At 37.2% G+C, this 14202-nt stretch overlaps 1 protein-coding gene across 1 annotated transcript; it reads left to right on the top strand.

The window, feature by feature from the left end:
- The first annotated feature begins 222 nt into the window (after positions 1-222).
- Positions 223-14198, top strand: LOC127647761 (synaptogyrin-3-like). Its single transcript, XM_052132216.1, has 4 exons — positions 223-385; positions 2254-2488; positions 2822-2967; positions 11433-14198. The coding sequence occupies exons 1-4, from the start codon at positions 284-286 to the stop codon at positions 11634-11636; spliced, it is 687 nt and encodes a 228-aa protein (XP_051988176.1). The 5' UTR covers positions 223-283; the 3' UTR covers positions 11637-14198.
- Positions 14199-14202: the final 4 nt, after the last annotated feature.

The raw sequence follows: 14202 nt of genomic DNA, 5'->3' as shown, positions 1-14202 counted from the left end.
AACATGAGGGAGGTAGATAACAACATTTAAATTTTTGCATGAACTATTCCATTAAGAATACAAATTCAATTAATGTGCCTGCTTTTGTGCACTTTTCAAGGCGCTGAGTTGTCCCTAGGAAGTATTGAAAATGTAATACAGTCAGTAGATGTTGCTGTTGAGGCAATGTAATACACAGATTGCGCGCGCCTCTGATGTGTATGTGTGTGCGAGCGTGCGCGCGCGGGTGCGTGCGTTTGTGCGTGTGTCTGAGAGAGAGAACCTTAATAACAGTCGGAGGAAAATGGACGGAGTGGGTTCATTTGGTGCTGGCAGAGCCGGGTCTGCATTCGACCCCATTGCCTTTATTCAACAGCCGCAGACCATCCTCAGAATATTATCATGGGTAAGAAGAGATTTTATTGTCGTACACATGATTAGCAGCCCATAGAAGACATATGCGGTCTGTAGGGATAACCAGAACAAATCATACTCACAACATTTTCATTACGCGCGCCCCTCATAATTAAATGAGGTCACTGGGGAATATTACGCTAATATTTATGTGTGTGTGTGTGTGTGTGTGTGTGTGTGTGTGTGTGTGTGTGTGTGTGTGTGTGTGTGTGTGTGTGTGTGTGTGTGATGATTATTCGCAAAATGTGAGACATGAATTTTCATTTTGGTAAAAACAATATTGATGTATTGATGTCATGTTCCATATTTGTTCTGGTGGTGACTGACGAGGTTAGGCCTACTCCTGTGATTCTTTAATAATAATAATAACATAAAAGCGTGAATTTACATGCGTTCGTTCTGTATTAGGTATATTGTGTCATTTATTATGGAATTAATATAATATTTACGGTAGTGTTTGATTCTGGCTGTACGTATTTTATTTGTAATCATCACCATGAGTAGATACGGCCTCAAAACGTGAAATTATATTTCTTAAAATAAAAGCAATACAATGAACGAGGTTGATGTCATGGATGAGGCGTGAACGTTTCTCTATTATGCAATGGGGTTTTCAGCCAGAGCATCATCACGTCTGAGTCTCAAAACATATGAGCTGCATAACTAGCCAGCATTTTTGAGTGTCACAGTTTGGAAATGATGCCAAAAATGCTCTCTGGACAGCCCATTAAGGTTTGAGACACAGCCATAGTCTTCTTCAATATGACCGGATTGGTTTTTGATTGGTTGTTGCATTACTATACGCTCGTGCACTGTTACTTCCAGTTGATTTTATTTGCATCAGACAAAATGCATCACGTGGACCAGAGCTGAAGGCTGAAACAGTCTAGTGCTGCATATAATTTTCTTTTAAAGGAATATTCAGTACAAGTTAGTTGAATCAGCAGCATTTGTGACAATGTTGATTCCCACAAAAATTTTGTCACACTAAATCATGTTAACATACATATTGTTTACATCTTGTGGCTGGCTATACTTTTGAAATATTGTTACGTTCTGGCCCCATTCACTTCCATTGTAAGTGCCTCACTGTAACCCAGATATTTTGTTTTTATTTAAAAACTTTATTTAAAAAATATTTCTTTATTTTTAAAGAAAAGGAGAGACAAGTCTAAATACATTTTTGTGTTTATCAACATTATGCCATAAATGCTGTCGATTGAGCTTAATTTGTATTGAAATTTAAATTTAAGACATGTTGAATGTTTTATGTGTTATTTAAGAGATAAAAAAGCGGTGCTTCAAAATTAGATTTTTGTTCTCCCTCAAATTGAAAAATGGGTTATCACCTCAGATAATCTTTGACTATAATACTAAATGCCCTACTTAGTTAATTCAATATTTCATGCAGGACAGTATTGTTTTAGCAAATATCTTAGATTTTCCTTCAAATGGAAATTATTGATTTAGAATAGTCATTACCATTTAATGTGCATTTATGCTTGTCAAATAGCATTTTGCTAGTCATTCAGTGGATCTAATCTCAGTGTAACTGTCTTTTCCTGTCTCATAATGTAATTGAAACACTTGTTTAGTAACGTGTGCAGTCTTTAAATAACCATATGTTCCAGAAATTGAATTGGTGTCTGAATTGACCAGATCATGATCATATGATCATGATTATGGTCTAATATTATTGTCTTGGCCAGTCATTTATAATGTGTGTATTAGGCCTACTTTATTTTTTGTCATTTCATTGCACCTTGTTTGCTGGTGAAATTGCACCAAACTAACTTCTAAAAGAAACACTGTAATTTATAATGGTCAACAGTTATAATAATTGCATCTTTTTCACCATAGATCTTCTCAATAGTGGTGTTTGGATCCATAATAAATGAAGGCTATGTAAACCATGGCAGTGAGATGCTCTACTGCGTTTTCAACAAGAACAACAATGCCTGCAACTATGGGACAACCATTGGGCTCATAGCCTTTTTAGCCTGCATTTTCTTCCTTTACCTTGACATGAAGTTCCAACAAATCAGCAGTATTAAAGACAGAAAGAAGGTGGTGATGCTGGACATTGGATTCTCAGGTAAACAATAAGAGCATGCCAAAACAGATCCAGAATCTCTCTGTGACTGCATGCTATTTTTAAACTGTGAATTGTTCATAGACTTTGTAAAGGGTCTGGAAAGGTTTCATGATCTCAGCACAATACAGTATTGCCTTCAGACGTTGCCAATTTCATTGCAGTTGTGTTTATTCCTGGCCATACAGTGAAGACAATTTTGGATTTGCTATTTAATTTCAGGTTTTGGAGGGTCAAATCTTGAGGGCAGCCTAACATCTGATCTTATCGCAATAATCAATAGAATCCATGTTTTGTCATTGATTTAAATCTAAAAGTTGTCATGCATGATTACAGGTTTCTGGGCATTTTTGTGGTTTGTTGGGTTCTGCTTCTTGGCCAACCAATGGCAGCGCACCACCCCAGATGAGCTGCCCTTAAATCAGGGAGCGGATGCTGCCAGAGCTGCCATAACCTTCTCCTTCTTCTCCATCTTCACCTGGGTAAATATTGCTCAAGTACATCTGCGCTGAAATTAGACATTTTATTGGTTTGCCATGACAGTAAGTGCCATTCCTTTTCAGTGATACTGAAATTAATTATTGCAATGGCAGTGTATGCACAGCACCAAGCCTTTTCAGGATATTACAGTAAGTTGTTACATCATGACCTATCTAATTGACATTAGCTTGCTCCACATACTGGATTCAGCCCTCAGGGGCTTTGGGAACATAAAGAATTGCTTCGTTTTCTCTGGCTTTGAATGAGGATGAGAGTAGTGTTTAGTGGTGGAGCAAACTAACTATAGAAAAACTGTTTTTGTGGCTTACAGTTAATGAACAAGAGTGAAGTTTGTCTCTTATCTTTGTCCTCTAGTAATTGGTAATCACTCTAATAATTTAATTTGGAATAAATGGTTTTTAGAATTTATTTCTAAATGTTAGTTTCAATCTAATATATATTATTCATTTATATTGAAGCAATATCACACTTGCAATTGTGCTGTTGTGCTGAATATCTGAATGGCTGTGATTACCTGTGGCACAGTTAACATGTAATATGGCCTGCAGCCTGTGCCTACAGTTGAATCAGCAGTGCCGATATTCAGACCAACAGCATGAATGAAATTGTTACATTGTTTTCCTTACTATGTCTTTTCCATATTTCAGAGTGTAATACCTCTGCTAGATATTTACTTGCAAATGTTTAATACAAATTTGACAAAAAACTTAAAAAAAATATCACTTAACTGGATGTCTGAATGTTTAACACTAAGACAGACAAAAAAATATTGTCAATCGATTAAGTAAAGTTATGACACCTCTTATACATATAGATCAGGTGGGGTTTATTCTGGGCCGCAGCTCTTCTGATAACATTAGGCATTTCATCAATATCTTGTGGTCGGTGGTGAATGATCAGACTCCGGTCCCTGCCATCTCACTTGATGCCGAAAAGGCGTTTGATATGGTAGAATGGGATTATCTTTTTAAGATTTTGGAAAAGTACGAGTTTGGGAATACATTTATTGGATGGATTAAGTTACTTTATAGACACCCGGTAGCAGCAGTACAAATGAATGGATTAATTTCAGATTATTTTCCTCTGGATAGGGGCACTCTTTCCCCATTATTGTTCTGTCTTGCCCTGGACCCTTTAGCAGCCACGATAAGAAAGCAGTGACGTGCGGTGATGTCTTAAAGAGGCTAGGCACTGAGTTATGAAAGCCAGATTACCTGATTTATTGTTTAAGCTAATAATACGTAATAACAGTGAACGTTACACACAAGCGCGGCATATCAAGAAATGTACAAATCAGGATGTATATCGTGTACTCACACACTCTCTCTCTCTCTCTCTCACGCACACACACACACACAAGTGCGTAAACAGTGAACGTTATGCATTTATCAGATCCTTCAAAACCTCTCGGTTTTCCTTTACCTTTTCATTGTGGTAGGTTATATTCAGCTTCCTTTGCTCGTCAAGTGCAAGGTCGATCTGAGATTTTCCAAAGGTTTTCAGTGTAATTTGACACTGGATGTGAGCTGACGACTTTTCATGCTTGGTTAAAGCTGCGGGCAGGTTGTTCAAATCACAATATCCTGCTGAAGTCCAAACAGTCTGACTGGTTGAAAAAAACAGGCAGGGATAGCAGTACAGCCGCTGATTGTTAGCGCAGCCACATAGCCAATCTTTTCTTACATACCAATCAGTTTGAAATGATCGGATAATTTTTGGGCCCCATCTAAGGCTGGCGTAGACCTCCCTCTTGCAATTAACTCCTATTTGGAATAAAAATCGAGCTTGGAAAAATGTCTTAATTCCGTGATTACGGCTGGTGCTGTCATTTTGAATTTTGCGGGGATTAGGCATGTACACTAGCTGTGGTGTAATGACGTTAGCTACGCAAATGTCCAGGAATATCTCGATTTTAATTGGTCCATGTCTGATACGTAACGGAGATGATTACGGGCATAACATATTTACGTCAAAAGGCACAGCAGATTTGTGCTTTTTGCCGTACATGTTAAAGAATACAGGATCGAAGTGCGCATGCACAACATGGGTTTTCCGCTTGTCGTCTGCAATGAATGGACCGTAAAAGCACTGCTTATTCCACCATTTGTTTTTAGTTGATTATGCGTAACTGCTACATTTGTCATCATAACGTCTAAACAATTGGAATAACACCCATACTGCATGTATAAATCACAAGAATAAAAAGTAAAAATACAAATACAAGTTTATTATTTAATAAACATTTTATTTTTGAATTTTGGCAGGGTAGGCAGTGCCTAGTTTGCCTACCCAGACCGCACGTCAGTGTAAGAAAGGGAGGATGATTGTCCGGGGGTGGTGGAAGGAGGTATGGCACATAAGCTTATCTATGCCTTGCCTCCACAGAATTATTAATACATTTTCTAAATTCTCAGGATACAATTGAGTCAAGCTTCTAAATCTGAAGCTTTGTCTCTGACAGCGTACTGCCTAGTAACAGCCTTCAAGCAAGGCACCTTCCATTGGCCCAAACAGGGCATTAAGTATTTCTGCTTTTTATTTCCAGCAAATTTGTCTGATTTAGTGTTTAGAGTTAAGGGGTCAAAATTAACTCTAGGTTTTCAAGCGATGTGGGAAGGTGGGCTTCATTACATTTATCTATGATTGGGAAGGTTAATGTTATTAAATTTAATTGTATTCCAAAATTCAGCTACCTGCTTAAGTCTTTACCTGTAGATGTACCCCTCTCTTATTTCAAGCAATTTGATTGCATAGCAAAGTCCTTCATTTGGAATGGAAAGCATCCCAGATTAAACTTCATTAAGTTACACAGGCTGATTGACAAAGGTGGGTTAGGCCTACCCAAGATTTTGTTTTATTATTATGCATTCGGTCTCAGACATTTGGCTCATTGGTCACTTCTAACGGAGAAGTTAAGTCACACCCCGCTATCTCACATTTGCACGCGGTATGGACAAAAGTGTTCAGAGTGTTTAATTCAGACATTTATTTAAATGTTGCCTCGAGGATATGGCTGAACCCTAAATTATGTATTAATAAATCTGTATGAGAGTGGGGTGATGAGATCCTTTGAAAAATTGGTTCAGCATTTTGGGATTCCCAGATCTCAGTTTTGTAGGTATTTACAGCTGCGCCACCTGCTCTGTACTATTTTTGGGAGTAGCATACACCCCCCTAAAGAAGCAGATACTCTGGGAGAGGTGATTACTGGTTTTGCAGAAGGTCATGAGGCATCAGTGTATTACTCCCAGCTAATTCAGAGTCTGGGGGACGGAGCTTCAACTTCTCACTAGAGATTATGGGAGAAAGATTTAAACTTGGTATTGGAGGAGGGAGTGTGGGATAGGATTCTAAAAAACATTAAGTCTACATCTAGAGATGCAAGGGTGTGCATGATGCAATATAAGATTTGACATAGTTTCTATTGGACCACCTCTAGATTGCATAGGGTTGGTTTCTAAGACACACCCACCTGCTTGAAATGCCAATCAGAAGATGGGGACACAACCCATGTTTTTTGGTGGTGTGTTAAGATCCAAGTATTTTGTTTGAGGGTTCAGAGTTTTATGTGTGATTGGGCACTCAAATTAAAATTTTCCCCAGACTCCGTATTCTAGGCAATGGGATGATTATTAATATAGGGGATGGGTACATAAAGAATTGGGTCCTGGCTGGTGTTATAATTGGAAGACAGGTCATCCTTAGGGAATGGAAGTCTGCTGGAGCGCCCTCGTTTCGGAAGTGGTGCATGGAGTTGGGCAGGGTGGTGGCATTTGAGGGGATGATATATAGAAGGCTGGACAACATGGGTTTATTTCATAAAAAATCTGAGGGAAGAGCTTTAAGTTCTTATAATTTGATTATGTATTTTCTGTCATGTTTATTTAATCTGTGACTGGAATCAATAAAAATTGTAATAACAAACACTAAAACAGAGAGGAAGACAGACAAAAAGAAAGAAAAAAGAGAGAGAGAAAGAAAGAAGGAATAAAAAGAAAACAGCAAGAATGAGAGAGTTAAAGCTGATTAAATGCCTTGTTTACATTTGAATTGTTGCATTTAGATGGAGTTTGAATAGTTTTGGCCTGTTTGAACATTCTAAGTCTATGGTATTTTTCTTTTATTGCTGCTGTGCGAAAGTCATAGCAACCCGAGTCAGAAACATGTCTGTAGAATAACAGTAGTTTGAGAGAGCAATATGAGTAAGAGAGCCATAGATTGCTACTTTAATTTAAGCACCATCACATGACCCCTTTTGCAACAGTTCTAAAAATGGGGTACATCTCAGTCAGCTCCCAAGTTCAGTAGTCACAGCAATGGCAAGGGAGTCTGACATTTCTAGGGCTGTCCCATTCACAAAGTCATTTCAGTGCATAGTTCAACCACTTCTGAAGAAGCCCTCATTAGATCCTTCAGTTGTAAATAAATATAGACCAATCTCAAAATTATCATTCATTTCTAAAATAATAGAGAAAGCAGTAGTTAGCAACTGCTGGAGGTAGTGAAGGATAGCAATATTAGTATTTTTTTCTATATTTGTTTCAGGTTTTAGGGGAAATCACAGTAAAGAAACTGCCCTTCTTAGGGTGACCAATGATTTATTGATGGTGGAGGATGCTGGAGAGTGCTCAATTTTAGTGTCGCTTGATTTAACTGCAGCATTTGTTAGTTAAACATTCAGTTTTCAGTGAAACATTGAAAGGAATATCTGGGGTGGCTTTAGACTGGTTTGTTTCCTATTTGTCGAATAGGACATTTGTAGTGTCTGTTGGAGATAAGATGTCCTCCTCTTCTACAATAAATTGTGGTGTTCCGCAAGGATCCCTGTTAGGGCCAATTTGTTTTCTTTCTTTTTTTGTTCAACAGTCAAAAACTTCAGAGTACATCACCACAGTATTCAGTAATCACCTTTGCAATTACACATTCAGCCACAAGTCACCATCAGTAGAATACAATCAAAACAAAAGCTCATGGAAATTAAACAGTTGTTAAGCAGTCCTACTCATTCACACCATTTTTATATGTTGCCAAGTGATACCGTGTTTTTGATACCTCACTATCCAGTAACATACTCTCATATGAAGCTATTTCAATCATCCCATCAATCCAATCTTTCAGGTCTGGGGTTTTGGGGCATTTCCATTTGCGTAAAATCATCCTGGCAGCTGTAATACAACCAATCTTAATAAGGGTAAATACATTTTTTGCTATGTTGGGTACCACTGATTTATCTCCAAGAAGGCATTGTCGTGGTTCCACAGGTAAATTAGAGCCCATCCACTCTTCCAGTACACCCAGAACTGTACACCAGAATGGGTGAACTAAAGAACATTCCCAAATCATATGTAGATAAGTACCCTCTTCTTCATTACATTTCCAGCATAGATTATTTCTAGCTATCCCCATCCTGTAAAGCTAGATGGTGTACAATAATATCTATGTACTATGCACACTTTATGAATTTTGCTCCAGACATGCCTCGAGTGTATTGTCACTGGATTTGAGTCCCATTTAGCTCCAGAGCATTGTGAAAGAATGTTAATGGGATGAAATGGTGAGGCCAGTTTCTGTTATATCTTGACCCAGTCCAACTCAGAATCTGTCCCGTCCCAATGTTTAGCCAGTTTGGCCATTTCAAAAGAGAGATTATACATCCTCACATCAGGTAATCCAAGGCCCCCTTTGTCCCTTGGGGAGGTCAACTTGCTCATTTTAATCCTGGGTCTTTTTCCTTCCCATAGAAAGTCCTTGATCATTTTATCATATCTTTTAAAGATAGAGTCTGGAATGTTCACAGGTATCATCATGGATATATAATTGAACTGCGGAGCAGTAACCATTTTGACTATATTCACTTTGGCCCACAGAGTGAGTTTCAGCTGTTCCCATTTATCCACATTTTCTTTTATTTTTGACAACAGTGGTTCATAATTCAGCATCATTATATAATTTGTTTTCTTTATCTATGTTACTGCTTGGTTCTGTGAATTTTAATTGCAATGCAGATGACCTACAGTTGTATGCCATTGAATACTAATGATATGACTAATTAAAATATTCTTCAAGCTTGTATAGCAGATATAAAAAACTGGATGGCATGTCATTTCTGCAGTTAAGTAATGATAAAACCAAGGTAGTTAGAATCGGTCATGATTTAAAAAAAGTATTTGAGCCAATTGAGCCAGCACTTAGTCAGGTGGTTCCAAATATTCAGCAGGTGCTGAAAAATCTGTGCATTTTTTTGAAACTATTTACATTTTGAATGGCATGTCAGGAGGTGAATTTAGCCTTTTTTCAGTTAATAAACATTTCCAATGCGAGACATTGTAAAGGGAATAGGGGAAAGGAGGTGGCGAGAACCGGCTTGACAATATAAATAATAGTTTAATGAAGAACTAAACAAAAAGACACAAACACACACATGACGGTCAGCTGACCGGAAACAATCTTGCTCTCGTCGCACCACCTTCCGCAGTCGGCCTTTATCCCTCTCTGAGGCTTAATTAACTGGGTTTGTAGAATTATGACCCATCCCCACCCTCCGCCCTGTCACAGACATGTTTTGAGTTTTAGGTAGAGAAACGTATTAATGCTTATATTTCTTTATACTTTTAGTTCTTTACAAAAGCAACATCCAAAGAGCCAATAATATTATTCAGATAATGCTTCAGTGGGTTGCTAAGGATACAAATTTAGCACTTTGACAAGACCACGAAACTAAACGTCAAGTACTAGAAACTGTAGTGTTATCAGAATAAGGGAAGTTGAAGGTTTCTTCAGTAGAATTGGTCAACACAGTTGAACACAGCTTTTTTATGAGCGCTACAGACAAATTTGTAACTTTTATTTAGAGATGCACGATGTATCAGACATACATCAGTATTGACCGATAAAAACAATTAGCTGCACTTTGTGTTGTGTGTGAAAGTCTACCTACTCTTGTAGGTAGAATAAAAAAATCAGAACCATCAAACTATGTGATACTGGCTCACAGATTATGTATTGGTGTATCCACTGACATGCGGTCTGGGTAGGCAAACTAGGCACTGCCTACCCTGCCAAAATTCAAAAATAAAATGTTTATTAAATAATAAACTTGTATTTGTATTTTTACTTTTTATTCTTGTGATTTATATATGCAATATGTGTGTTATTCCAATTGTTTAGACGTTATGATGACAAATGTAGCAGTTAGGCATAATCAACTAAAAACAAATGGTAGAATAAGCAGTGCTTTTACGGTCCATTCATTGCAGACGACACGCGGAAAACCCATGTTGCGCATGCGCACTCGATCCTGTATTCTTTAACATGTACGGCAAAAAGCACAAATCTGCTGTGCCTTTTGACGTAAATATGTTATGCCCGTAATCATCTCCGTTACGTATCAGACATGGACCAATTAAAATCGAGATATTCCTGGACATTTGCGTAGCTAACGTCATTACACCACAGCTAGCGTAGCCTACATGCCTAATCCCGCCAAATTCAAAATCAAAATGACAGCACTAGCCGTAATCACGGAATTAAGAATTTTTTCCAAGCTCGATTTTAATTCCAAATATGAGTTAATTGCAAGAGGGAGGTCTACGCCAGCCTTAGATTGACTGGTACAGCAAAGGGCACAAAAATTATCCGATCATTTCAAACTGATTGGTATGTAAGAAAAGATTGGCTATGTGGCTGCGCTAACAATCAGCGGCTGTACTGCTATCCCTGCCTGTTTTTTTCAACCAGTCAGACTGTTTGGACTTCAGCGGGATATTGTGATTTGAACAACCTGCCCGCAGCTTTATCCAAGCATGAAAAGTCGTCAGCTCACATCCAGTGTCAAATTACACTGAAAACCTTTGGAAAATCTCGGATCGACTTTGCACTTGACGAGCAAAGGAAGCTGTATATAACCTACCACAATGAAAAGGTAAAGGATTGTTGTATTGTATCTTCTGTTATAAAGATGAAGATTGCACATAAAAAAATAAGCACATAATGTTGTAAAAAATAAACAACTTATGTTCTGTTATATGTTCTGTGTTTTGACTACTGAATTTTGTATAATAATATCTAATGAAGATATATTAACAAAATTGTATATATTATATATAACACATATATAAAATACATACATTTCTTGATATGCCGCGCTTGTGCGTAACGTTCACTGTGTGTGTGTGTGTGTGTCTGTGATAGAGAGTACACGATATACATCCTGATTTTTATAAAAAAAAAAAATAATTATTATTGACAAATAATTCATCCTGATTTGTACATTTCTTGATATGCCGCGCTTGTGTGTAACGTTCACTGTTATTACGTATTATTAGCTTAAACAATAAATCAGGTAATCTGGCTTTCATAACTCAGTGCCTAGCCTCTTTAAGACATCACCGCACGTCACTGGGTGTATCCCTACTTTTAATTATTTACATTTTTTTTATTATTTCAGGCTGGCTTGACTGTAAGAGCGGTGCAGAAGTACATGCTAGGTACCGACATGTCCCTCTTCACCAAAGAACACCTCGATGGCACCCCACCCATCCAGCCCTACCCCACTGGCCCCAACACTGAGCCCACTGACACATACCAGAGCCCACCCTTCACTGAAAACCCGGACTCCACCGCCCCAAACTACCAGGTGCCAATTTACTAAAGCAGTGCCCAGCAGAGTCATCAGTCTATGTGGCACTGGCCTTCAAACTGATGTTCATAGGTAGTAGTGTTCTGTGAACTTCTGTACAAGAATATGTTGATTGTGATTTCACTTTCGTTAGGAATATTACATGTTAATTTACCTGGTGGAATGAAAACGATTGAGGGGTATCAGTTTCAATGTTGTGTAAAAAATGAAAAAGGAACATGTTATGTTGCATGTGTTATATTTAGAAAGATATGAAGTGTCATGCATCCCAAACAATAACTTATATATTCAGTTTCCATAATGCCATTGGGTACTGTATATTAAGTGCAACCTCTAAAACATGGAAAGGCAGACCATAATGCATTTAAATGTCCTACAACTAAAATCTGCCAAAATTGTCTACTTCTGAGAACTTAACAGAGGTGTCTTCATAAGAGAGGGTTGCGTTCTGCTGTAGATAAGGTTTTCTTATGTATGAAAAGGTATTTCAATGTAAAAAAAAAAAAAAGATTAACATGTGGAGTCAGAGTTTAAATTACTGTAAACACTAAATGTGTTTTGCCTAGCGTAAGATGTGTGAATACTTATGACAATACAAACTATGAAGGTTTAATGTATCATACAAAAAAACTAATTCAAACAACATACCAAATGAAATTTGTACTTAAGACACAACTGCCATTAGTTATGTAACATAGAGCAATGACAATTTTATAGAAGGTTAAATTGGTATTATGAAAAAGATGAACACAAAGATACAATCAAAGTTTAATTATGTATCAGCATTTAAATTAAATATTCTGTAATTATACAAACTTCAACAATATCATCAATTGCTATGTTTTCAAAATTAGAAATGGGGAAAAAAAAAACTGTATGGCAAGTCACTTTGAGATATATCTATGCCAGTGGTTTACCCAGTGGTGTTTGGGACAGAATGACTCCCTGATGTGAAGAAAAAAAGAAACTGTTTGGTGACATCATCATTGCTTTGTCTGAAATGTGGTAGAATTCTGGTAGTGTTTCTTTGCTCAGAGATAGGACGACATACACAAAATGATAGCGATTGTACTTCAATACATGTTAACAGAGTATGTTTGTGAAAGTGGTCAGGGTCTTGTGTTTCTTGTACTTAACACTGCACTCCTGATAAAATGCTTCATGGACCAATTTTACTAAACCGTTTCAGAGACCTATTCTGAGGTAGGATTTCCTGGTTCAAAATTTGCACCTCTAATAAGCATTACAAGTAAAAGATACTGAAGATCAGTAAAACTAAAAACAAAAGACCTTGTTTAGTTTTTGTATTTGTACCTCATTGAAGGAAAATGTGCAAAATTTGCACCAGAAAAATACTTTCGAGTTCTTGTTCATGACTCTTTTTATACATATTACATGCTGTATATCTTCAGGCAATATAACCCATCTTGTGAAAGTTGTACACAAAAGATTTGTTGTTGTCCAATGGAATGTCTTCAGACTGCAGTTATAAACATTATGAAGAAAAAAAAATCAATAAAAAATGTTCATGAGTGGATCACTCTGTAATGTGTACCTTGAATACACAGTTATACAGAAACCTTTATGATATGGAAGCCAGAACCTGTAAAATAAACTAAAAAATGGCTTCAAATGCTCAGGGCGTTTGTTAAATTGGGATTTTGAAGGTGGGGAAACGCCAAGATCTGGCCATTCTGGCCCAGTTTAACTCCTTCAAATCCTTAAATTATGATCCTCCGTCCCAATGTTCCTTGGGCTTGGGTCTATGGCAGTGTGAAGAACTATTTATGAGGCACAAGCACGATGCAGAGCTGTGGTAATTTTAAAAAGAAAAACAAAGTTTAGAGCCTCTGACATTTTTGACAATTTGAAGGCAGTGGAAACTGATGAGTGATCTTTCTTGCATTGATTTAAATGTATAATAGTGAAATAAGTTGATAACACCTAAACAAGTGCTGAGGTTTCATGTCAGACAATCATATGTGCCCTAAGGAGTGCTGAATGATCATTGTTCCCTGGTTTGATCATTTAATTCAACACAAACATTCATTGTTCTTCAAAAATGCATTTCTGTGTTTAAATAGACATTGATTACTGTACCTTACTCTAGAAAGTCTACATATTAACCATTTTTATATTTATGCGCTGTAGATTTTGTAAACAGTAATTAATTTTCTTTTTTAAATCAGCCAACGGACAGGAGCGTTTTGAAATATTATTATTATTATTATTTTTTTTAAAGGCAGTTAACCTGACAGCATAAAAAAAAAAAAGAAAGAAAATGACCATGCTAACAGCATTGGAAAAACCTGACGAAAATAAGTAAAGAAAAGTATTGAAGGGGTATATTAACTGAATTAACGTTAGAACTTGGCCCCCTTCAAAATGGTTACAGTCCCACTTGCACTCTGAATGGAAAAGATCTTGATTGTTCTTCTTCGAAATGGCGCACTTCCACACTTTCAACTAAATGCAAGTACAGATCACGTGTGCATTTTAGATCACCCCTCATCTTTTCAAGCATCTGGTGAAGCGCCAGTCCCTGTGTTGCAGACTGAAGATGTGGATTCATCTACAG

The sequence above is a fragment of the Xyrauchen texanus genome, chromosome 8 (genome assembly GCF_025860055.1).
Source record: "Xyrauchen texanus isolate HMW12.3.18 chromosome 8, RBS_HiC_50CHRs, whole genome shotgun sequence".
In the NCBI taxonomy this organism is placed as follows: domain Eukaryota; kingdom Metazoa; phylum Chordata; class Actinopteri; order Cypriniformes; family Catostomidae; genus Xyrauchen; species Xyrauchen texanus.
This window is presented reverse-complemented; position numbering and strand designations above follow the sequence as displayed.